The sequence below is a fragment of the Solanum pennellii genome, chromosome 10 (genome assembly GCF_001406875.1).
Source record: "Solanum pennellii chromosome 10, SPENNV200".
Classification (NCBI taxonomy): domain Eukaryota; kingdom Viridiplantae; phylum Streptophyta; class Magnoliopsida; order Solanales; family Solanaceae; genus Solanum; species Solanum pennellii.
Window position 1 is genome coordinate 79,165,599 of NC_028646.1, and position 23,287 is coordinate 79,188,885.

Genomic DNA, 23,287 nt, shown 5'->3' on the forward strand with positions numbered 1-23,287 from the left:
AAAGCGAGAGAAAATTGTATATACACATGCAAAAATATATATCTTCGTGTTACACACTTAATCATACAATTTACAAATATTTTACTTCAAATATTACAGCGAAAAAGGTCAACGAATTATACAATTGCAGTGAAATACAATTTTCTCTAGCTTTATACAACAGAAGTGTATATATTGTGTTTCTGTTTTTGTATAAAGCGAGAGAAAAACATATATCTTCTTGCTATACACTTAATATTGCAGCGAAATAGGCAGTGAATTATACAATTGTGCATTATACAATTGCAGTGAAATAGGATAGCGAATTATACAATTGCAGCGAAATAGGCCAGCGAATTATACAATTTAGGCCAGCGAATTATACACTTGTATATGTATAGCGAATTATACAGTTTTATGTTTGCTATGGAGCGCAATTATGCAAAGTTTGTTATAACATACAAATATGAATTTTTTGTTTTTGTTATATGTGAAAGTTGCCCTAATTTTAATGACCGTAAATGGTATAGTTAAGAATAATAGATGACAATATTTAGTAATGAAAGTTGATTAAATAACAATAAATTGTCATTTTTTTAATTATAAAACATTAAATAAATATCAAGACCTTAGTATATTCTAATTATTTAAACTATTCAGACCCATCAGAGTCTCGTTTATTTGCGATTAACAAATACTTTCATAATTATAATTTATTTTTGTAGATCAAAATATTACTAATCCAATATAAATATCAAAGTGCAACTTAAATAAAAAAAATTATTATTTTTTATATAAAAAAAATAGTACTATATAAAGCCTTTGGACTAAAAAAAGAAAGAAGAAATATAAAGGAACACAAAATCCCCCGAAGCTTCATTCACTCGGATTCTCTCACAGTGATAAACGAATCCCTAACGAAGCAAATCAAAGGGCTCTGTACTTCTTCAACGAAACATGGGTTCAGGTCAGAATTTCAATTTTACATTGAAATTTTTTAATTTGATTGGAGTTTTTTACGTTATATACCCAAATTTCTGCAAATTTTGATCAGTTTTTTTATGAAAAAAGTAAATTTTTGGTGCATATATAGAAAAAAGATGAAATTTTGAGACATGGGTTTTGGTTTTCTTTACGTATATACTGATATTATTTGTATGTGTTAGATGCTGATATGGAGGATTACGGATTTGAGTATTCTGACGAGGACCAGGAGGAGCAGGATGTTGATATTGAGAATCAGTATTATAATTCAAAAGGTAATTTTGAAATTTATCAGCTAAAAACATCCCACATTAGTTTGGTTTTCTGGTATAATTTGATGGGTGATATGTTGTTTTCAAACATTGATCAATGGTCTATAGGAAACAACCCCTCTACCCTCACAAAGGTAGGCAGATAGGGGTAAGGTCTGCTTACATCCTACCCTACCTAGACCTCACTTGTGGATTCCAGTGAGTATGTTGTTGTTGGTGGTGTTGATGATGATCAATGGTTTATGTATAATTCACAAGCTAATGTTGTTGATTGAGTTACTGTCTGGTTATCCATCTTAAGAAATTCAGAGGCTAATATCAGTGCCGTAGCGAGATTTTCACTAAGGGTGTTCAGAAACACATAAGTAAATACATGAAGAAGTTAAGATTATCCAACATCTAGTATATATACATGAAATATAATTTTAACCATATATAATATAGTTTTTCACCGCCCTTGACCCCACCTGGCTTCGCCCCTGTCCACTAGTGATAGTGTTGCGAAAACATGGTACATGTGAAATAGATAGCTTAAAGTTGAATCAGAACACATGAGTGTCTCTCCATTAATTGTTTAACTTTGAATTTGGTTAGCTTTTACTTAGATTCAATTAGGTTGTCCTGGACCATAGATACTTGGATAGTATTTACTGTTCTTGTACTGAAAAATCTTTTTCCTCATACTTTTCCTTTATCACCTGTCCTCATCAATGCTTTATCTCCATAGTCATTTAAACAAATGAAGTGTCACAAGGTTTTACTGTTTTCCGACCCCATTGCTACTCCATTCTTACTTCTCCTTTTTTATTTTTGATAAAGGTAACAATATGGAAGCAGTATTTACACAAAACTAGGCATCATTTTGTAAAACATAAATAGAGATCCAAAAACTGTGAGACTGTTTCAGTATAATCTACCCAAACTTCTTTATACCAAAATGAAAAATCTGAAATACAATCTATCTTAACTTTTTAACGGAATTATTCTACTCTGTACTTACTTAACACCATTACTTTCCATCTTTCCAAATGGAATTATTTTTACTTCCTAAATTTATTCTCTCCATCGGTGCTCAACTATAGAAGTGGGTAGGTCACTTCCTATCAACTTTTTTCTTAGTTTCTCTACTTAACAATTTTGCTATATAAAAAAAAAGAAAAAAAGGAGAGAACTTCTAATTGAATTGAGTGGTTAATAACATGTACAAGGCCTTCTTATAAAGGAGTTTAAGCTACATGTAATAATGGAAGTTTTCTAATTCTTGGGATTCCAAATAGTTGCGTTATACTCATTAAGACTTTCCTGCACAATATTTTTAATGTTTCTCTTGACTTGATCATTCCCTTAAACTTTTGACAAGCCTCCTTAATCTCTGGGTCGTGAAGTAACTTGAGTTTGCTTTTTATGAGATTTTAACTTTAACTCTTTTTATTCAATTAAAGAAGTTGGTCCAACAAATATTGGATTCCTCTACATTATTTCCTCTTTCTCCTTGCAAATCTATTGCTTAAAAAGGAAAATTATGCAACTTTCCATTCCCTTGATTTCTCTTGATTCCAGCAGAGGTTTGAAATGAATTTCATCAACAAATGTTTTTTAGAACTTCGGTGAAGAAACTGAGTTCTACAGATAACATCATAACAAGGATGAAATTGTCATTACTATACCTGTGATTGGGGCACAGTTGTGTCATGTATGTGCTGGCTAACTCAGTATCCACATCTGATTATGTAAATTGAAACTTTTCTTTATGTGATACATTATTGTCATTTTTAGTACGACATATGTTACAGTGATTGTAGTTTCATTCCTGCTTTCTAAATCTAGAGCTTCTTCTCTATTGCCCTGATTTCCAGGTATGGTTGAGACGGATCCAGAGGGTGCACTTGAGGGATTCGCAGAGGTGGTACGAATGGAACCTGAGAAGGCAGAATGGTAATTTACAGCTATGAGTATAAAGTTCATTCCAATGGTCGTACTAATTTTCTTTTAGAAATCGGTGTTGTTGGTTGGTTTCCCATACATAAACTATGCTACATGCAAAATCTGTTTAATAGAAGGAAAAGTTTGTAGGCCTATCTAACCCATTGACTACTTAACATTTGAGCCCCAAGAAAAAATCATGCTTTTGAACTGAGCTCACTGGCTGGACATCGAAACTTGTTGGGTTGTGATAGTTTCTCTAACGCTTGCTGCCCAAGCTATTTATAGTGGGATGCTACATGCCAAAACAACTATCAGATGCAAAATAAAAAGCCTAAGAGACCAAAAAGAAACTGCCTTAGATAATATTCTAACTGAAAGTAACCACGTAAACAAAGGACTTGAGTACTGATGATAAAGTGCTGAAACAACAGTCAACTTTGTAGGTTGATAGAGTCAACTGACATAAATCCTCTTATTAGTTGACTGTTGACCTTGTAAATAAAGTTGTTAGAAGAACTACCTATTAAAGGTGCAACGAAAAGGATTTGGTAGTCCTTGTAACAACTTTTAATTACTTATTAGATCTCTTCCATGCTACCCATTTTCCTATCTTCAATTTTGTGGATTTACTTTAGACATCTACTATTTTATGAAGTAGTCAAATAGAGGATGCATTGAGTAACGTTTATATAATTTTGTCATGATGTCTTCCGCGTCTTTTAGTAACTCGAGCCTTATCATATCAAATCAGCTAGAAAAGAGAGTTTGAATCTAGTTAAACATTTTATGTGTTCCTATGTGATATGAATTTAACATCTTTTGGATAAACCATACTAAGCTTGTTGAGTCCCACATTGGTTGTGGGATGGGTATCTAGTCTCCTTTTAGTCTTAAGGCAATCCTCACCTCAGCAGCTAGCTTTGGGGTTGACGGAGAGACCCAGAGGTTCATTTTCTTATCACGATATCGAAGTAAGTCCCATCCCAATTCATTGGTTGTCCATGGGCCCCATCTTATATTGTCCACGTTTCAGATGTCTAAACCTGGGTGTGCAGGAGTGTTGATTTCTCACGTTGTTTTTGGGGTGGGTATCTGGTCTTCTTATATATTCTTGGGTGTTTCTCAACTCATGAGCTAGCTTCTGAAATTGACTTAGACCCAAGGTCCATTCTTACCAAAGCATATGGTTTGAAACATAATATGGCGATGTTTGTAGTGAGTTGTATATAAGACATGACATAGCATTTTTGCTAACAATCTTCTAGGTCTTGGCTCCTTTTTTGGCATTATATTCCAATTGATCAGTATCACTGTATTTCTCTTCTTTAATTTGAATTTGTTTTTAGGATATTGCATTATCTTTATCAGTCCCAATTTCAACATTGAACTGCTTTTACACTATGATTTCAATTGGTTCATGGCTTATGATCTTCCTTCTTGTGTCTTGATTAGGGGTTTTAAAGCTCTTAAGCAGACAGTCAAAATTTATTATCGGTTAGGGAGGTTTAAGCAGATGATGGAATCTTACAGAGAAATGCTTACTTATATTATATCAGCGGTAACGCGAAATTACAGCGAGAAGTGCATCAACAACATAATGGATTTTGTCTCTGGCTCAGCTAGTCAGAATGTTGGGTTGTTGAGGGAGTTCTATGAAACCACACTGAAAGCCCTTGAAGAGGCTAAAAATGAAGTAAGATAAGACATTATTTGATTACAACATATATCTGCTCCCTTTCCAGGGTGAAGGTTGGTTTGCTATTCATGGATGTTTTGCTAAAGAAATAATTATTAATGTGCAGCGATTGTGGTTTAAGACAAATCTTAAGCTTTGCAAGATCTGGTTTGACATGGGTGAGTATGGTAAAATGAACAAGGTATGGTGTGTTTGTATATGCATCCTTAGTTTTTCACATATTACAAAGCTATCATGGTTGACTCTTTTCTATGATTCCTTTTATTTTACCCACGGAAGATTATGAAGGAGCTTCACAGATCTTGTCAAAAAGCTGATGGTACCGATGATCAAAAGAAAGGGACTCAGCTCTTGGAGGTTTATGCTATTGAAATTCAAATGTACACTGAGACAAAGAACAACAAAAAGCTGAAGGTAAGTGATTTTGAGTAACTCTAGTGCCTCCTCACTTTTATTTGATAATTCGAGGGAGATATCTATTGAATTTTTCACAAACATATCGTAACTTACAAGTTAATATGCCATTTGTATTATTGAAGATTCTAGATGAACATAACTGTAGCAACTTGTTAGAAGTGCTTTTCACATACAGATGACTTGGTTGTCATTAAATTTTGTAAAAGCACATTTTCTTCTTCTAAATGCTGAAGACTATTATATCACTTCATATCTGTACTCTAGGATTTGAAGTATGTATACTTTTGCAGAACAGTTCAGCCATATGTGGTGGTACTCAAACTAATATATTGTGTGGCCTTTGATAATAATAGATATAATATAGGTATCTATTTTTTTTCCACGAAATCTTATATTTGAGGAAACCCTATCTTTGACATAATTTAGTATGTGTATGTCAAGTTACTTTCCATCTTTAGCAATTTCTGGTTTCCCGAACTTCCAACCACTTATCAGAATCTTTAGAGCAAACACTACTATTTGATTCTTACTAGTGCTACTATTGATCAAACAATCAATAGTTGTCTAGGATTTTAAGTGCTTAAGTTGTTTTTTTTGGGGGGGGGGGATGTCGGGAGTTGGACTTTATCTGATAACTTTACATTGTAAAGTGGGTTAATCTCTTTCCTTTGTAACCTTTAGTCCAACCAATAAGAGATTCTTTAGACTAGTCAGCTTCATCTCTTGTCTTTAATTAATCTACGTGATTAAATTGGTGGTTTTTTTAGTATCTCTTGCCAACTGCTTTATCCAAAGCAATATTTTTTCTATAGGTGATAGGTACACTATGGTATCATTAGAATCATTAACCATAGGTATCTTATGGTTGTACCTATTCATTCTGTGGATCCATTGATATCTTACAATACTGAATATCCAACATGTATCATGATATTCTTGTAAAACACATGATTTTTACAATTCTGATTTTTAAAGTATTATTTTAAAATGTTTCAGCACATGACAAAATTATTCTGAAACTAAAATGTCAGCACAGGCTGTCATAGCTAATATACATTTTTAAATTACTTAATTATGTTTGCATATATGTTATGTATGCTTGCCTTGAGCCGAGGGTCTAATAAAAACAGCCTCTCTACCTACACAAATGTTTGCCTTGAGCTGAGGTCTAATAAAAACAGCCTCTCTACCTACTCAAATGCTTGCCTTGAGCTGAGGGTCTAATAAAACAGCCTCTCTACCTACACAAATGCTTGCCTTGAGCTGAGGTCTAATAAAATAGCCTCTCTACCTACACAATGTAGGGTTAAGGTCTGCATACACTCTACCTTCTCCAAATCCTACTTGTGCGATTACATTGCACTTTGTGCTGGTGATGATGTTAATATTGTTGGAGATACTTAAACATTTGTTTCCAAGAGCTTTAAGTATATTTTTATCCATTTATGCTCTATTGTTTAGCTTCTTCTTTTTTGTAAAAGTATTTTTTACAAGTAGTGGCTCTTAGGTTTAAGTTCCTTTGACATGTCTGGTAAAATGCTTAATGATAGGAATTGTATGGGAAGGCTCTTACAATCAAATCAGCTATCCCCCATCCTAGAATAATGGGAATAATCCGTGAGTGCGGTGGGAAAATGCATATGGCACAAAGACAGTGGGCAGAGGCAGCGACTGACTTCTTTGAAGCTTTTAAGAATTACGATGAAGCTGGTAATCAACGGCGCATACAGTGCCTGAAGTAAGTTAAAAGTTGCTTTATAGTTATTTCTCTTATTCTGTTTCAGGAAGACCTCTCCATGGGGTGACTAGAGCTTCTGCAATAAATTATATTTGTTAATTGGTTGAATAACTAATAGGAAATAAGAACTTCAGTTATACTTAAGTGGTGAATTATACAAGTATGAGATAGAAACTACACGTCTGAGCATCACTAGAAGTGGCCATCACTAATGCAATCATGGGTTTATTCCTCAATTTGCTAGTGAAAATTAGCTCTTGAACATGTAAAAATCTGTCCGAGCTGCAATTTTCAGGGTGCGCCCAATAGTTTTTAGGCCTCTCTAGGAATTTCAATATTTATCGTCTTAAAAAGTTTAAAAGAGAGCTTGCACAACCTAAGTTTCAGGATATGATTTTGCTCTGAGATTTCAGCATTTTTACATTCAGAAGTTTTTTTTCACCACCTTCAAAAGTTGTGTAAGCTCCTTTTTTTTAAAAAAACAAACATTGCAGATACTTAGTGCTGGCCAACATGCTTATGGAATCACAAGTTAATCCGTTTGATGGGCAGGAGGCAAAACCGTATGTAAACCTCCATTCAGCATGTAGTTTAGTATCCTTATTTTGTATTACTCTGACTTTGCAAGAGCGTATTCCAGGTACAAAAATGACCCAGAAATCTTGGCCATGACTAATTTGATTGCTGCATATCAACGAAATGAGATATTGGAGTTCGAGAAAATCCTTAAGGTGAGGATTACTAGGGCCCTTTAATTGGTTATCACATCTAGTCTAGAAAGAAAAACAGAGTAAAAAATTTGGATTTTTGCAGAGCAATAGAAAAACTATCATGGATGATCCATTCATTAGAAATTATATCGAGGACTTGTTGAAGAATATAAGGACTCAAGTGTTGCTGAAACTCATCAAACCATACACACGGATCAGGATTCCTTTCATATCGAAGGTACGAGTAATCCTCATGCCTTTTTCTATCCAGCTTCCGTTTTCCCCCTCCCATTTGTGTAGTCGATTCTTTATTCGTGTGTTACTGCTTATATGTATCGGAGAACTCCTCTGTTGAACTGAAATTTGCCATGTTCATCTACATTCAGGAGATTAACGTACCAGAAGGTGAAGTGGAAACGTTATTGGTGTCACTGATATTGGATAACCGGATACAAGGTCATATTGACCAAGTAAACAAATTGTTGGAGCATTGCGACAGGTTCATCCACTGTCTTTTTTCCTCTCGTTGAGTTTAAGTTCTATGCACATCACATCACACGAAATGTAGTTACATGTATATCTCTCTGATAACCATCAATCAATAACCTAGCAAAAGATTGTACTAAACTTACTTATCCCACGTTAAACCACTGCCAGTGTATATAACTTAAACCGCGTGTTCCCCTTTTTCTTTCCTTCTCTAATATATTGAACTTCATTGGATATTTGCTATTTCAGGTCAAAGGGGATGAAGAAGTATACAGCTATTGATAAATGGAACACACAATTTCAGTCTCTTTATCAAACCATTAGCAACAAAGTGGGGTAAAATCAGTGTTCAACTGAAATTTATTTTATTTATTTTTATTATAAGGATTAGCAACAAGCTACAAAGTGAACTGGAGGACAAGAAGAAAGAGTGTTACTAGTTTTCTCTATTTATGGTTTCAACTTTACAAATTTAGCTCTTTGTACTTCCCATCCTCACTTTTTCAATTGAACTCTTTATGAAATTTTAAGAATTTGAGTACTTTGTTTGATGCAATCTCTTACAAGCTGTGAGCTTATAGAAATTGATTTACCAAATTATTTTATTTATTATAATGACGATGATGATATGATATGAGCTTAAATGTTGAAAGGATGATTCATAGAGTTAATCATAACTTATTTGAGATTGAGGTGTAGTAATTGTTGTTGTTATATAAGGGGTTAAAATTTATCGCCTAATCGGTATTTAGATCAAACCAACAAATTTTCACAATACAATTATCATTTAACCAAAGATATAATTTTTACTTTGAAACTAATGGTATAATACTTTAAAAGGTTCGTTGAAAAATAGTTTTATGACTCGATACAAAAAAAAATCGAACAACCAATATTATTATAAGGGAAAGGGTCAAAAATGCCCTTAAATTATGTGAAAGGATCAAAATGTCTTTTATTTATAATTTGGCTCAAAAATGCTTTTACCGTCAATATTTTGGTTCAAAAATACCTTTTATAGTTTGACTCAGTTTATGGTGACCATAATTGAAAGTAGCAATCGTAATGTTATTGTTGTCCCATTGGGTGTCCATTGTAATAAACTCGATAATTTATATTATTAATCGTGTGTGATTTTATTCTGAGTTTAATGATTTTGTGAAAGAAAAACCAATTATTGGATAGATTGTACCTTTTCTTGTTGAAGCTTATATATAAGCAACAAGAAATGTGACATTAATTTTACTCCTAAATAAATTTATTTTTACCAAGTTATTTGATGTCACTAATTTCTTTTATTTATTTAAACGATAAAACTTTAACTTTAGAAAAGTATTTAAATCAAACCAACGAATTCAAGTATATCTCACAACACATGTTTATCATTTAGTCATAATTAAGTGAAGTATATTCTCTTTAATTTTAAAATTGTTAAGATTATAGTTTAACGTAAATATCGAGTAGTATAAGCAACTAATAGTCTAATTTGATTAATCTTTATAGTTATGAGTGCACTTGAATTATTAGAAATAGAAACCAAATATGGATGCAAAAGTTTGATGGTTATTTAAATATATTCACAATAAATTAAATATTTGAAACATGGAATCTCTATGCAGATTAATGGTAATTAAAGATTAATGCCTTATTATTTCCCTAATCAACCTACTTTTTGTTTTAATTTTTTTTTAAGCAAATGATGCCACTAATAGTTGAAATGAAATAAAGTTCTTGTCATATTGTCTCTTTAACAACTAACAAAATCCTAATATTTATTTGGAAGAGATTATATGCTTCAAATTAATCTTATAAAATTTTCCTTTTTTTAAAAAAAATTATTTTATTGAAGAGGTCCAAATTTATGCTAACACCATTCAAAAGGAACAATTAGATATGCTTTTGGTTAATTTTTAATCTTATTATTAGCAAATCGTCTTGTATTTATCACGATATTAATATGAAATGGTTAACTCCATGTATGAGATAATTCGAGTAAAAAAATCAAATTTACTTTCTTACTTCTGAATATAATATAAACTATCTCTAGTTAGTTATATTTCAAGTTGGAGCTCCTAATTGTCACGACCCTGAGCGAGGTCATACCTATTGTATAACACGTGGCATATTTGTTCAATTTCATATAGTATAAGGGAAAATTTGATCTCTTACAACATTATAATTATTTTTCTATTTTTTTTATTCGATATACGATATTCACTTAAGAATCCTTATATTTCATAGTCGTATCTGGAAGACCTATTTTGGGGATAAAATACTTCTTATCAAAGGTAATTTTATTTCAAAACTTCTAATCAATGATACATAGTACTTTCAATCTGTCCACCACACTTCACGAAAAAAATATATAATTTTAAAAGACCTCAACTTCTATAAGTCAACTAAACACAAACAATAACAGACTCAACGAAATCACATAGATGAAATTCGGAGAGGATTTATATACATCGGTCTTATCCTCACCTCATAAAAATAAGAAATTATCGCCAAAAACCCTCAGCTAAAAGCACCAAAATACATACATCCCGACCACATACATATTTCAACGTCTGATGAACCTTTTATTAACACCACTTAGATTTCGTTTCTATCATCTAAATTCGTACAAATATAACATTGGAGTAATTACCCTTTCAGGTGACACTACTTATCATGTGTCGTTTTCTTTATACATTACTCAATCTTACAAACAATACATCAGATTGTTCTGCTCTAATATTTACAAAAATTTAGACAATAATCTAACCGTTTTCTCATACGATTTCAGTTTACTCACAAAAAAAAACTTTCGATAATCATTTAACGTTTCCTCATAAAATTTTCGATATGCTTTAAATTTAGTATTATTTTTTTATTTTTTTAAAAAATATTATTTTTTTTAAAATGCAAAATAATAATATAATGCTGGCAGAGTGCAACGGCTAGTTTTTGAATTGGACTTTCCAACGGTCAATAAATAGCCCAAAAGTGTCGGCAAAATTTGAATTTCTAAACAGTATTTATAGTATGGCCCCCAACAATATTCGGACCTTTAATTCATTAATTTAATATATTAAATAAAATACCTACTTTATTTTATAATATTAAATTATTCTTTATTTATTTCTCTTTATTTGACTCGATTCAGAGTATAAAAATAAATTAAGTATGTTCGATGTAAATTCGGGTACAACATTTGAAAATAAAATATACATATTTAGAAAGTGTATAACAAATATATAAAATTCAAAATATCTAAATATTATTTGAAAAAAATATATTTAGTTATCTAAATGGTAGGTAAGACAAACAAAATGGATGATGGTATAATTATTATAATATTTAATTCAAATAAATATATTCTCTAAAAAATTTTTTTTATGGAATTTAACCAGCTAGCTTTTTGTATGAGTCAACTACCAAAGAACTTAATTAATATTACATCCTTATCCTTATTATTGATTAATTAATTAGACATTAGTTCTCTTTCTCAATGATTGTAAAACTTTTCCTATCATAGTTAATTGGAATTAATCATTTTTTAATTTAATGAACTTAACTATATCTGTTTTTATATATATTTAAAATTAAATATGTTATTTGAATTGGTAATAATGTTGGTGTTATATAAGCTTGATAAATTATTATTATGTTAGTCGAGGTATATATAAGTTGATCTGAATATTACACAATATAATATGAAATTATAAAATATTAAAAATTATAAGTCTCATCATTCACGTACAAGTTAGACATTCAAGCACATCTTTTTTATATCGAATTAAATTGTTATAAAAATATATTGAGAGATATTTTTATCAAAAAAAATAATTTAAATACAAGCTACCCAATTATTTGTTCATATAGATGGACCTACAATTGGAACATTGAGGCATTTTTGTCAAATAGAGTGTGACATAATGACCATGCCAACTATTTTAGATATCCTTATTGAATTGACAAATAATTGCCATTGATTTTCAATTTATTTGTTAAAATTTTAACTTAAAATCCAGTATAATCAAGGGTATTTATAAAAGGATTATTAGCAATTAATATGATAATTTCTTTTCATTTCACTGAGTAATTATGATAATTACGTTTTTGAAAGGATTGAACATTCTATCTTACGCTTTTATTGTCAACCTTCAATGTCTTTTGCTCGTTATTTGTACTATTTCATATCCATATTCACCCTATTATGATTTTGTCATCGTGAGATTTTCTTGACCAAGAGATGTCAAAGTTATATAGATTAATTTCATTATAGATATTGTATGTTGATTCAATTATAAATTTTAAAAACCATGAACCTAGTCAAACATCATGTAAAACATAACTTATTTAGGAATCTGGCCGAGCTCTATAAATTTGAATCCCCAAACAAGAAATGCAATAAAAGAATGAATTTTCTCCCTCAGTTCTCGCTACTTTATATTTCTACTTCTCTCTATTAAGATTTTCATCTTGCGATTTCTTTGGCCAAGAGATGTCGAAGTTACATAAATTATTTACATTTTACACATTATTTCTGATTCACGTATAATTTTAAAACTATGAACATCATGTGAAACCTAATTTATCTATGAAACTAGATCAAAACTCAGTTTTACTGTATTGAACTCTATAAATTCGATTTTGAATGAGAAAATGCAATGAAAGAATGAATTGTTTTCCTCATCGTAGTAAAACCATCCAAACGATAACAAAACCTCAAATTATATATTTTTATCTTCTTCCGTTGTGTTCCTTTCAACAAATTCAAGTTAAAATGATACTTTTAGGTCAAACTTAAATGATGTTTTTCCATCCTCATTCATAAGTTTATCTTCTTAAAACAAAAAGAGATCTTTACACGAATAGCCCGACGATTGAGTGAGGTGTTATTTAGGTTAATTTTTTCGAAAATTAAATATATAGACAAATGTTTTTTCTCATTATTTCTCTCTTATATTCTGTACTTTCCTCTCTGGACTTTGTTGGTGTGTAACGTATACATATATACATATACATCAATCAGTGTCTCTATAATCCAAAATTCATCAAATGATATATTAAAAAGGCATCACTTTCTGGATTTTTTGTGGGTGTTGTTCCAAGTTAGAGAAAGGGAAAGCAAATAGACGCCTTACTCCTCTAATCCATTTTACCCACTTCTGTTCCTTTTGGTTTTTCTCTCTCTAGAGGCTTAAAGGTGAGTTTTTGCCATCTGGGGTTCCTTTAAATTTCTTGAATTTTGTTTCCAGCACTATCTAGATGGCTGTTTTTCATCAATCTTGATTGTGGGTGCCTGATTTCTTGACTTGGGAGTAATAAAGATTTGATTTTTAGAAATGGGGTTGTGATTTCTTGGAGTTTTGATTCAGATCGGTGCTTCATTTGATGTTAATTGTAAAAGGGTGTGTGTAAAAGTTGATTGCTTTCATGGTTGGACTTTGTGTTTTGAGTTTTGATTGTTCAGGTGTAGGATCTCTTTGCTTGTCTGATTAGGTTTTCAGTTGGTGAAGATTCCAATTGTGTTTGTGTTTGTGTTTGTGTTTGTGTTTGTGTTGTGTGTGTTTTACTGATTCTTCAATGTTTATTTTGGTGCATTCTGATATGTGTAAATAGGAAGATTGGGTGTTTGATTTTGAATTTGACTTTAAAGTGGCTATAGATAAGTGTCTGTTTCAAGTCTTGACTTTGGTTGTGATGAGCAATTTTTGTGTTTTTATCCCCCTTTAATGAAATCACCAAAGTGCAAGATCCTTTTGAGTCTTCAATCATCCATACCAGTAAGCATTTGAAATGTCTTATTTCTAGGGTTTTAGTTTGTTTTATGGAGTATTATATTTGGAGTTGAATTTTGAGAAAGGTTGGTGGATTAGTGTCAACGTGGTTAGACAACCTTGTGCATACATGATTTTGGCACTGGTTAATTTTGATGGGTTTTTCAGCTCAAAATTGCTCCTTTTGATTACCGGTTCCATGGTGTCCAACTATTGGCTTAGGATCCCAATCTTATCTTTCTCTGGATGTGCTGTTAGTTCTCTTAATGTCTGCTATTATGTTGTTTGCTCATTTGAAGTAATCATTCTTGTAATCTTATTGTTTGTGATAGTTATTTAACTAGAGCACCTTCTTTGAGGGAGGTTATTTGAATTGGTGTGTTCCTGCTGTTTAAGGGATGTCTATTGTTAAGGGTCAGGCAGCAAATATCCTAATAATGTTGTTAGTTCTGTCAGTCTCTGATTACCATACTGGCGATTCTTGTGTACTAAGTTGAAATACCAAAGTGAGCTTTAGTGTTTAACAATATCCACTTTGGAATTTACCAGATTGGGGAATATGTGATCGACTATGAATTTGTCCATTCTAGATATCAATGGTCCACTTGACTAATCTTTTGTCTGGGCGCTCATATTCTTCGCCTAATCATTCATTGTAGCACTGTTAGCTTCAGAACTACCATTGTTTCTGTTGATGTTTGAGATCAAGTAGTTTTAGACCACTCTTTTACGAAGTGAGGATGTAGATACTTCGGCATCTAACATTTCTCTTATAAGTACCACTGTGTGATGTCTTTACGTTTGACTTAACACTGAAACTATTTAAGCTACCATATTTCATGATTTTGATGTCCTGATTATGAAGGGAATTTTATTTATGTAGTGGAACAATATTGAAAATCAAGAGTTACATTCTTGGAGCTTGTTAACCAAAAAACCATGCCCTAGTGCTACCAATTAGGTTGACACAACTGGGATCGAGGGAGGGTGGTGTGTACGCAGCCTTACCCCTACCCTGTGAGGGTAGATAGGCACCAAGTAGTTAGTGTAAGTTCAGAAAAGTAAAGCTGTATGTGAGATTGGAACAGTCAAGTATATTATTTTGTCTTTGAGTATCAGAGACTTGCTTAGACATTTGGCTTATTGTATGGACTAATATGGAGAAGAGGAGTCTATGGACTTGTACTTGTATTGACAATTTTGTGATTCTCTGACATATTATCCACATCTGGTGGATTGACACAATTTTCTTGAAGATGGCCTTGTCATTTTGAACAGTTCTTTACTTGCCTGTTTCTTGTGATTGATTGGACAATTGAAGGATTGTATACTGATGATCTTTTTCTGGCCCTTTAGCAGGATTCTTTCACAAGCTTGATTTTCTCAACATATAACTACCAGCTAAAAGTACGTGCTTCACTGATAACTCATCAGCAAAGTTGCCAACTGCTCCTAGGACATCAACTTATATTTGGCTATGGTATTTCATTGAATTCAATGTGTTGCTATTACTAGGTTTCTCTATGTCATTTTCTTCCTGGATCCAAATGAAGTTCTTTTTTTTCCTGTTTCCTTATCTTGTGATAAGTAATTTGGTATGCTAATTTGTCATTTGTCAATTGATTTTGTCCGAAATTTGTTTGTTTTTTTTTGGCATAGGCAACTAATGAAAATCTGCCACCAAACGTGATAAAACAATTGGCGAAGGAATTGAAAAATCTTGATGATTCCCCTCCTGAGGGCATCAAAGTAGGTGTAAATGATGATGATTTTTCAACCATATTTGCTGATATTGAGGGTCCAGGTATGTTGTGTTTGTTGTATATATTTCAGTTCTTGAGACATGACACTTGTTCTAATTTCTCCTCATCTACCTTGCAGCTGGGACTCCTTATGAGAATGGGGTATTCCGCATGAAGTTGATTTTGACACATGATTTCCCTCATTCCCCACCCAAAGGTTTGTCTCAACATTGCAATGTTTTCAAGTTTTACCAGTGTAACGTGTTTTGTAGTCCTTGTATCGGGTTTTTTCTTTATGTTTCAATCAGTTGGTTCTGTATTGATCACGATTCAAGAGCCTAAGTTGAATTTCCCCCGTTTATTTAGTTGTAGGAACTTTTTTTCACTTTCTACTCGTTAAAATAGGTCAAGTAACTTTACTTTCTGGGATACCTTGGCTCTACATGAACTCTCCAGCTGTTGATTAAATTCTATAAATTTCTTGACATTATTTTTGTGAGCATATTGCTCTCTGGGATAAGCTGCAATTCCTTAGTCAATTCTCATGGAAAAGTTTAATAGCAGTTACCACTTGAAGCATTGCAACTTTCGGCATCTCTGGGAGATCTCTCAATGCCAATTGCTAAGCAATTATGGCTGAGTGCATAATTTACATTTTTCGTTTTTTTCTAGGTTATTTTCTGACCAAGATTTTTCATCCCAACATTGCTTCCAATGGCGAGATTTGTGTAAATGCTTTGAAAAAAGATTGGAGTCCTAGTTTGGGCCTACGACATGTTCTCATGGTAAATTTCTGTTGTTTTTTTTTTCAAGTAAAAATTGAGTCTCCTCTGGAGTCTGAGTTTGAATTGACATTATCCTTTCCTTGATGGTTTAACAGGTGGTAAGATGTTTACTAATCGAGCCATTTCCAGAATCTGCGCTAAATGAGCAAGCCGGCAAGATGCTTCTTGATAATTATGATGAGTATGCTAGACATGCAAGGTGAGTTAGCCCGACTAGCTTCACTTCATGCCACCTCGATAATGATTTGGCATCGCCATGCCTGATTTGTTGCATTTGTTTGGTTCTATCGTTTTTGATTGTCCTACATATAACTGTCTTCATATTTATGGTGACAACATCAACATGTTTTTGTTAGTATGCTTTAAGTTGTATCGTATTTTTGTGCATTTAGTAGAAATGCTACAGTACATTTTGGAAGGGTTGCAACAGAAAATCAAATTGGTATATGATCCAAGTGAACCAACTCATGCTCATTTCCTCTTTGTAGATGTAAAAACCTGGAATTCCTGCTCGTAAATCCAATGACTACGTTTTAATACAGACTAAGTCACTTTGGCTGATTATCATAGTTTATGTGGTCGTGGGTTCAACTTATGCCCTGCGTCATCCGCCCTTAATAGATGAAAAAATAGGCTACCTTTGTAGTTTTAAGTAGCGTTTAGCACTTTGAGTGCACTTCCTGATCATCTAATGCTCTCCCCCTGTGTTTAAACATGCAGGCTTTATACCAGTATTCATGCTAAACCAAAGACTAAGTTAAAAACAGGAGCTATTTCCGAGTCAACGACAGCCCTAAATGTTGGCCAGACACATACTTCACTGTGTAACGTTGATCAGAAGACTCTGGTATCTGGAGTCGCACCTCTCCAACAGCCTTCTCCGTTGGCCCCTACAGCTAACATTGTAAAAGGAGGAAACAATATAGACCAGCCACTAACTGCGGACACAGCGGTTAGTGGGTCAGCAGCACCACCATCACTGACTATGAAGAAGGAAGCTGGGTTGGCTAAACTCCCTGCAGACAAAAAGAAGATCGACGCGAGAAAGAAAAGCTTGAAGAGATTATAAACTTGTTTTTGGATGGATTATATGACTAAATCCTTTGTTCTTTATTGCTTTTGTTTGATAGATGGGAGAAACAATCCTGCAGAATTGAATTTGTATTATGCCCTGATAAATGAAATTGATAATTTCAGTTGTTTCTTTCTTGTTTTTTTATATGGTCAATCATCAGTCCATAATGTGCAATATGCATACTCCTTTATATAAATGGATATGTTATTATTAATTGGGGTTAACGTTTTAACGGTTGATACCAATAGAACCTCGAAACAACAGTAAAGTTAAACTGTATTTTACTACTTTGTGTAGTAAGCAAGTCAATACATGATGAATCCTTACAATACACTTCGCGATGACGAATTGCATTCATTGACTAAGAGGATCAAAGAAAGTACACAAACTTAAAGAAAATAAGTAGAGATTACACCACTCTTACAATAAAACATTACATTCAATGAAGATTCAATACATCGAGATGGTAAGACTTACATTATACTAGACAAGATCCTATCCAATGAATTATTTTTGGATTTTTTTGACAAGTCTAAACTTCAAATGTAACAAGAGGATAATGGAATTACTTGGCCATCATGACCTTAACAAACTCCTCATAGTTGATTTGTCCATCACCATCAACATCAGCTTCCCTAATCATCTCATCGACTTCTTCATCAGTAAGCTTCTCTCCAAGGTTAGTCATCACATGACGAAGCTCAGCAGCGGAGATGAAGCCATTTTGATCCTTGTCGAAAACTCTGAATGCCTCTTTCAACTCCTCCTCAGAGTCAGTATCCTTCATCTTCCTGGCCATAAGGTTTAGAAACTCTGGGAAGTCGATGGTTCCATTACCATCTGCATCCACCTCGTTTATCATGTCCTGGAGCTCAGCTTCAGTAGGGTTCTGTCCCAACGACCTCATCACAGTCCCAAGCTCCTTAGTCGTGATGCAACCTACATACAAAGCTTCACGATTAGCTTACTGAACGAAAACTAACAAACTATACTTGTGACCCTAACATCAGTAAAGCTCCTGTCCACAGAAGAAAACAGAAAATGCATTTCACTAATAACTAATGACAAAAATCATTCATCTAATTGTTCGTCCCAATCAATGAGTTCAGATAAAGTTACTACAGATTTAGAAAAAAAGGAGGATTTTGTTAGCATTTAACACAAAATCGAAGCCAGTTAATAGTTATACAGGCCAAATTTTTCATCAAATTACTTCTCAATCCATGTATAATCCAATTTAAAACACAACTTCTCTTAATTAGCTCCTTCTTTTAAGTTCTTTCATTATTGTGGTCTGGTTCATCTTGCACGCACCTCCACCAATTTCACTACCTCCGAAACACACAAGTTCACTGATTCCACTACCTCCATCAACACAAGTACGGGGTAACTCTTTTTTTTATAACCGTGATATCCCAACCAACTTACACACATCTGGACGTATTCCATAAAATACCTCTCAACTCCCACCACTATCAGCAACAAGTATCAAGTAACTCTACAGATGGAAGGAAATCACTTGTATTTTTTTGTCTCTATTGGAATTTGAACCTCGATTCTCTCAACCACTTCAGGTAACTCTATCAACCAAGCACCTTGACACTTCGTGGTTCTCAACCTAACTAAACGGATAAAGCTTTGGATACGAATATCAAATAACTCTATTCACCAAAAACGAAAAAAAAAAACAGGATACCGGAAAAAATCTTAAATAATAAGCAAAAAACAGTAATTCACCAACGTAACATCAAACTACATAGCTTCCATATTTTCTAATTCATATTCAACGTTTCAACAAGCTACAAAATCAATTTTCCTCTATTTGCTAACTGAATATTCTCAAATATCAACCTGTCACCAAAACAAAATCAACTAGTTCATTCAAAATTTCAAATCAAACATCAGATCTACAACAAACAGATTCTACATACACCTATAAGCATCAAAAACACAAAAAATATACACATTTAAAGAGAAAAAAAAGGCGCCAAACCATCTCCGTCCTTGTCGAACAAACTGAAAGCCTCTTTGAACTCAGAGATCTGGTCATCAGTCAGCTGATCCGCCATTTTTCTTCTTCTAGTAATCACAGAGAAGATGATTCTAGAATTTCACACAATTTAGTTTTTTTGAAAATCTCTTCAGCTCTGTTTGGATTTTGGAATTATGAGAAGATTGCTGCTTTTATACCAAAAACTACAGATTTCATTTCATTGTAAATATAATTTAAAGTATAATTTTCAAAAAAAAGTAAATGAATTTGAATAAAAAAAAGAAGAATAAATAATAAAAATAGAAAAAAGTTTTCTCTCTCTCCTTACATTATAATACGGATAGTGATTGATTTATTTATTTCGATGTGTCCGTTTTTCCCTCGTTACCCCTCTATATAGATTAAATAAATATCATACGAAAATAAATATTGGATCGATAAATACTATATAATATATATATGAGATTAAATAAAAATGATCTCATTTGTTATCCTATTTGAAGATAGATAAAAAAAAAATATCGTTGAGACAATTTAATTATAATCTACATTGATCTTATACATTTATTATACAATTCTATATTATATTTATATAAGTATCTCTTTAACAAACTTGATATTTTTCATTAGTTCCAATATTCTCTACTCTTTTGTGCTTATCAAGTTATCATATCAAATGTGACTTCCAATTTTTTAAATAAAATAATCCACCATATTTTTCAAAATTTTTTTATATATATATATAAATATTTAGGATTAAAAAGTCAGTTAAGTCCATACTTACAAATTGCTTTAAGCTGCTCTTCATAAAAGAATATCATCATTAAATGAATAGATAAATGTTGCACTAGAATTGTAAGTACTCTTTCAGTTTTGATTAAAAACTTATTATTCAAATGTTAGAAATCGAATAGTCATTAATAAAGAATGTTTAATGGATTTAATCAAGATTAGTGAGGCATTATGCAGTCACCGAGAAGAAAAGAACAAAAAATACATTAATATCAACGACAACAATTGCAGTATACTGAAAATAGTCTTACAAGTAGGTTTTGAGAAGAGCAGAACCTGTAAAGATTAAAGACCTTTATAAAAATAAAGAAATTATTTCCAAAAGACTCTTCACTTAAAAAAATGAGTAATCAACACATAATTAAAAAAATAGAGAAGATAAAGTAGCAAGATACAAAACAAATGCAACCAGTAAAAATACGCATTAAAGAATAAAAAGCTATACGATAACTAAATAATTATACTTAAAAAAACAAACTTAATTGAGTAAATTGAAAGGGGTAAAATAGTAACTTAAGAAGCAAGTCAAACATAAAGAAAACAAAATAGTGCAACCATTAGGTCCATATATCATCAATGAAACCACTCATTGCATGCCACGTGTGTTTTAGATCTTTTCAATTTTTTTCCCATAGAAAATGACTTATCAATTTTTATCTTTTTTTTAGAAAAAAATAATATATATTTTTTTTAAAAAAAACAAAAGTATAAAAAGGGCCAATTTTCTCTCTCTTCCATTAGGGCAGTAACGCGGTTACGCGTTCTATACGCGGAATGCTTACATTGACTTAAAAAGCAAACCGTGGCTGCCAAGTAGGATTTTTCCAAACTTTGGAGTTTCGACTAATTCGAATCGAGTATTGCAAAGCGGAGAAAATTTACTTGCTATCGGATGTTTATGTTAAATCAATGTAACTTTTATTATCACGTGATTTAATGAAGGAAAATGTACTATAAATTTAAACACGTGACATTCATGTATTGACTTGGTATAAACATCTGGTATGGGAAAATTTTACCCTCCTACACCCCATTCAAGTGTATCACTTTCAATAAGATTTTCTTCTTATTTAAAACTTGAACTCGAAATCTATGATTAAGAATGAAACACTCTATATGCACCACAATTTATATTTATATGTATTTACTTTCTTTATTTCATATTATTTAATTTGTAATGACATGACACGCTCTTTTAAAAAAGTTAATTAGAAATATATTTTATTAAATTTTTTAAAATTCTAAATCTTGATTGAAACTAGTACAGGAATTTTATTTTATTTTTTAAAATTTGTTAACATATATAAGTAAAACAAAATCTTATTTTTTAGTAGAAGTGAAAGGAGAATTTGAAAAAAAAAAAAAATTATTCTCCCTGCCTAAACTTTCCTATTCAGTAGTGGAATCCCTTTTTGTTTTTGTTTCTTAATTTGAATTTGACCAAAAAAAATAATTAAATTGGATTAGCAAACAATAATTGTATTAAAAGTTAAGAGCATATATACTCCCAAAAGAAAAGAATAAAGGATTAGTATAATTTCTAGATTGTCACTTCAAGCAATGAATAATTAGAATTTGTTTGTTTCTAAACCTAAACTATGATAAACTTGTGTATATTTAAAAGTTTGTAATGATAAAGAATCATAAATATGATAAATTTATGTATATTTAAAAGTTTTGTAATGATAAAAAATCATAAATAGTTATATAAAAATTTATGAAGATAAGTAATTTGTTAATGCGGCTTTTTAAAATATTTATATATTTTATTTATAAAATTTGATATATTTTTTTATTTGATAGAATTATAAGACTGAATGAATAAACTATCGATAAAAAATGAAAAAATTAGGATTGAGACGGTTTAAACACGTGAAGAGAAGATGTATAGATCGATGTCTAATTAAAAATAAATGATAGGATATAATATGACTTATTGAAGACATAACTGGAGGTCGAACATTTATGATAAAAGTTAAGTAGTTGTTAGTAGGTCGAGCGCTACCTAGTTCTCTTTTCATCATTATTATATTAGTATTGTATCATTTTTTAATCGAAAGAGGGCCTAAATTACCCTTGAAGTATTGAAATGAGACAAAATTATCCTTCATCCACCTATTGGCTCCAAAATGCCCTTCTCATCTACCTATTGGCTCCAAAATACCCTTGTCATCCACCTTTAGGTTCAAAATTGACCACTAATTTTATTTTTTTAAAATTAAACTCTTTAATTATTTTTTAAAATACTTGACGTTCAACTATTGGTTATAATTTAATTTTATTAATATAATTTATAAACCAACCCACTACTCACGAATTACTAATTAAACCGCACTCAATTAATAATCCAATTATAATATAAAAATCGTCATAAACACTACTAAGACACGATGTAATTATAGATTCCTGAAAATGACATCTAAAATTATTCGAGTCCGAACCGAAGCCCCAATTAAATTTAGGTTGAGCCGCTTATTTAGGAAGACACTTTCAATAGGATTCTCTTTCAAGATTAATTAGAAATTTATGATTAAAGGTAAAGAAGTAATACATCCCTAATTAATTCATGCACTTTTTAAAAAATATAATTTTATAAATATTTATGATTTGTTTTAAAACCTTTAATATATAATTTTGAAAGAAATTTACCTATGAAGTAACATCACATAATTGAGACGTAACAATAATTAATATGATCATAGTCAGACTTTTGAGTTTACCGGTAATTTTTATTTAGAAACTTGAATATATGATAATTTACTTCTATAGATATTTTCAACTCAAATTTTTAAAAACAATTGACAGTAGCTTTTCTATTGTTGCATTAATAATGTGACGGATTTATTAATTTGGAGGGGTTTAATTAATAATGGGTGGGTAGTAGATTGATTTAAAAATTATACTAATAAGTTAAATTATAACGA

The 23,287-nt window shown here is 31.6% G+C and overlaps 3 protein-coding genes across 5 annotated transcripts; 2 read left to right on the forward strand and 1 right to left on the reverse strand.

Annotated features, from left to right (window-relative positions):
• The first annotated feature begins 803 nt into the window (after nucleotides 1-803).
• Nucleotides 804-8,808, forward strand: LOC107032030 (COP9 signalosome complex subunit 2-like). Its single transcript, XM_015233585.2, has 12 exons — nucleotides 804-946; nucleotides 1,146-1,238; nucleotides 3,092-3,170; nucleotides 4,614-4,854; nucleotides 4,964-5,038; nucleotides 5,137-5,271; nucleotides 6,825-7,012; nucleotides 7,507-7,575; nucleotides 7,653-7,743; nucleotides 7,826-7,960; nucleotides 8,109-8,221; nucleotides 8,461-8,808. The coding sequence occupies exons 1-12, from the start codon at nucleotides 937-939 to the stop codon at nucleotides 8,549-8,551; spliced, it is 1,320 nt and encodes a 439-aa protein (XP_015089071.1). The 5' UTR covers nucleotides 804-936; the 3' UTR covers nucleotides 8,552-8,808.
• A 4,359-nt stretch (nucleotides 8,809-13,167) lies between these two features.
• Nucleotides 13,168-17,709, forward strand: LOC107002230 (ubiquitin-conjugating enzyme E2 22). 3 transcript variants are annotated; one of them, XM_015200165.2, is made up of 7 exons: nucleotides 13,168-13,402; nucleotides 15,333-15,456; nucleotides 15,636-15,780; nucleotides 15,858-15,935; nucleotides 16,391-16,503; nucleotides 16,599-16,702; nucleotides 17,224-17,709. In XM_015200165.2, exons 2-7 carry the CDS (start codon nucleotides 15,454-15,456, stop codon nucleotides 17,570-17,572), a joined length of 792 nt encoding a protein of 263 aa, XP_015055651.1. In that variant the 5' UTR covers nucleotides 13,168-13,402; nucleotides 15,333-15,453; the 3' UTR covers nucleotides 17,573-17,709. The 3 variants fall into 3 exon arrangements, with proteins under 3 accessions (XP_015055651.1, XP_015055650.1, XP_027768417.1); XM_015200164.2 differs by having other exon boundaries at nucleotides 15,336-15,456; XM_027912616.1 differs by lacking the exon at nucleotides 13,168-13,402 and adding an exon at nucleotides 13,463-13,607 and having other exon boundaries at nucleotides 15,336-15,456.
• Nucleotides 17,710-17,896: 187 nt separating this feature from the next.
• LOC107002231 (calmodulin-7) lies at nucleotides 17,897-19,803 on the reverse strand. The gene is made up of 2 exons (XM_015200166.2): nucleotides 19,572-19,803; nucleotides 17,897-18,517 (listed from the first exon to the last, which is right to left on the reverse strand). The coding sequence occupies exons 1-2, from the start codon at nucleotides 19,645-19,647 to the stop codon at nucleotides 18,144-18,146; spliced, it is 450 nt and encodes a 149-aa protein (XP_015055652.1). The 5' UTR covers nucleotides 19,648-19,803; the 3' UTR covers nucleotides 17,897-18,143.
• Between the last annotated feature and the right edge of the window lie 3,484 nt (nucleotides 19,804-23,287).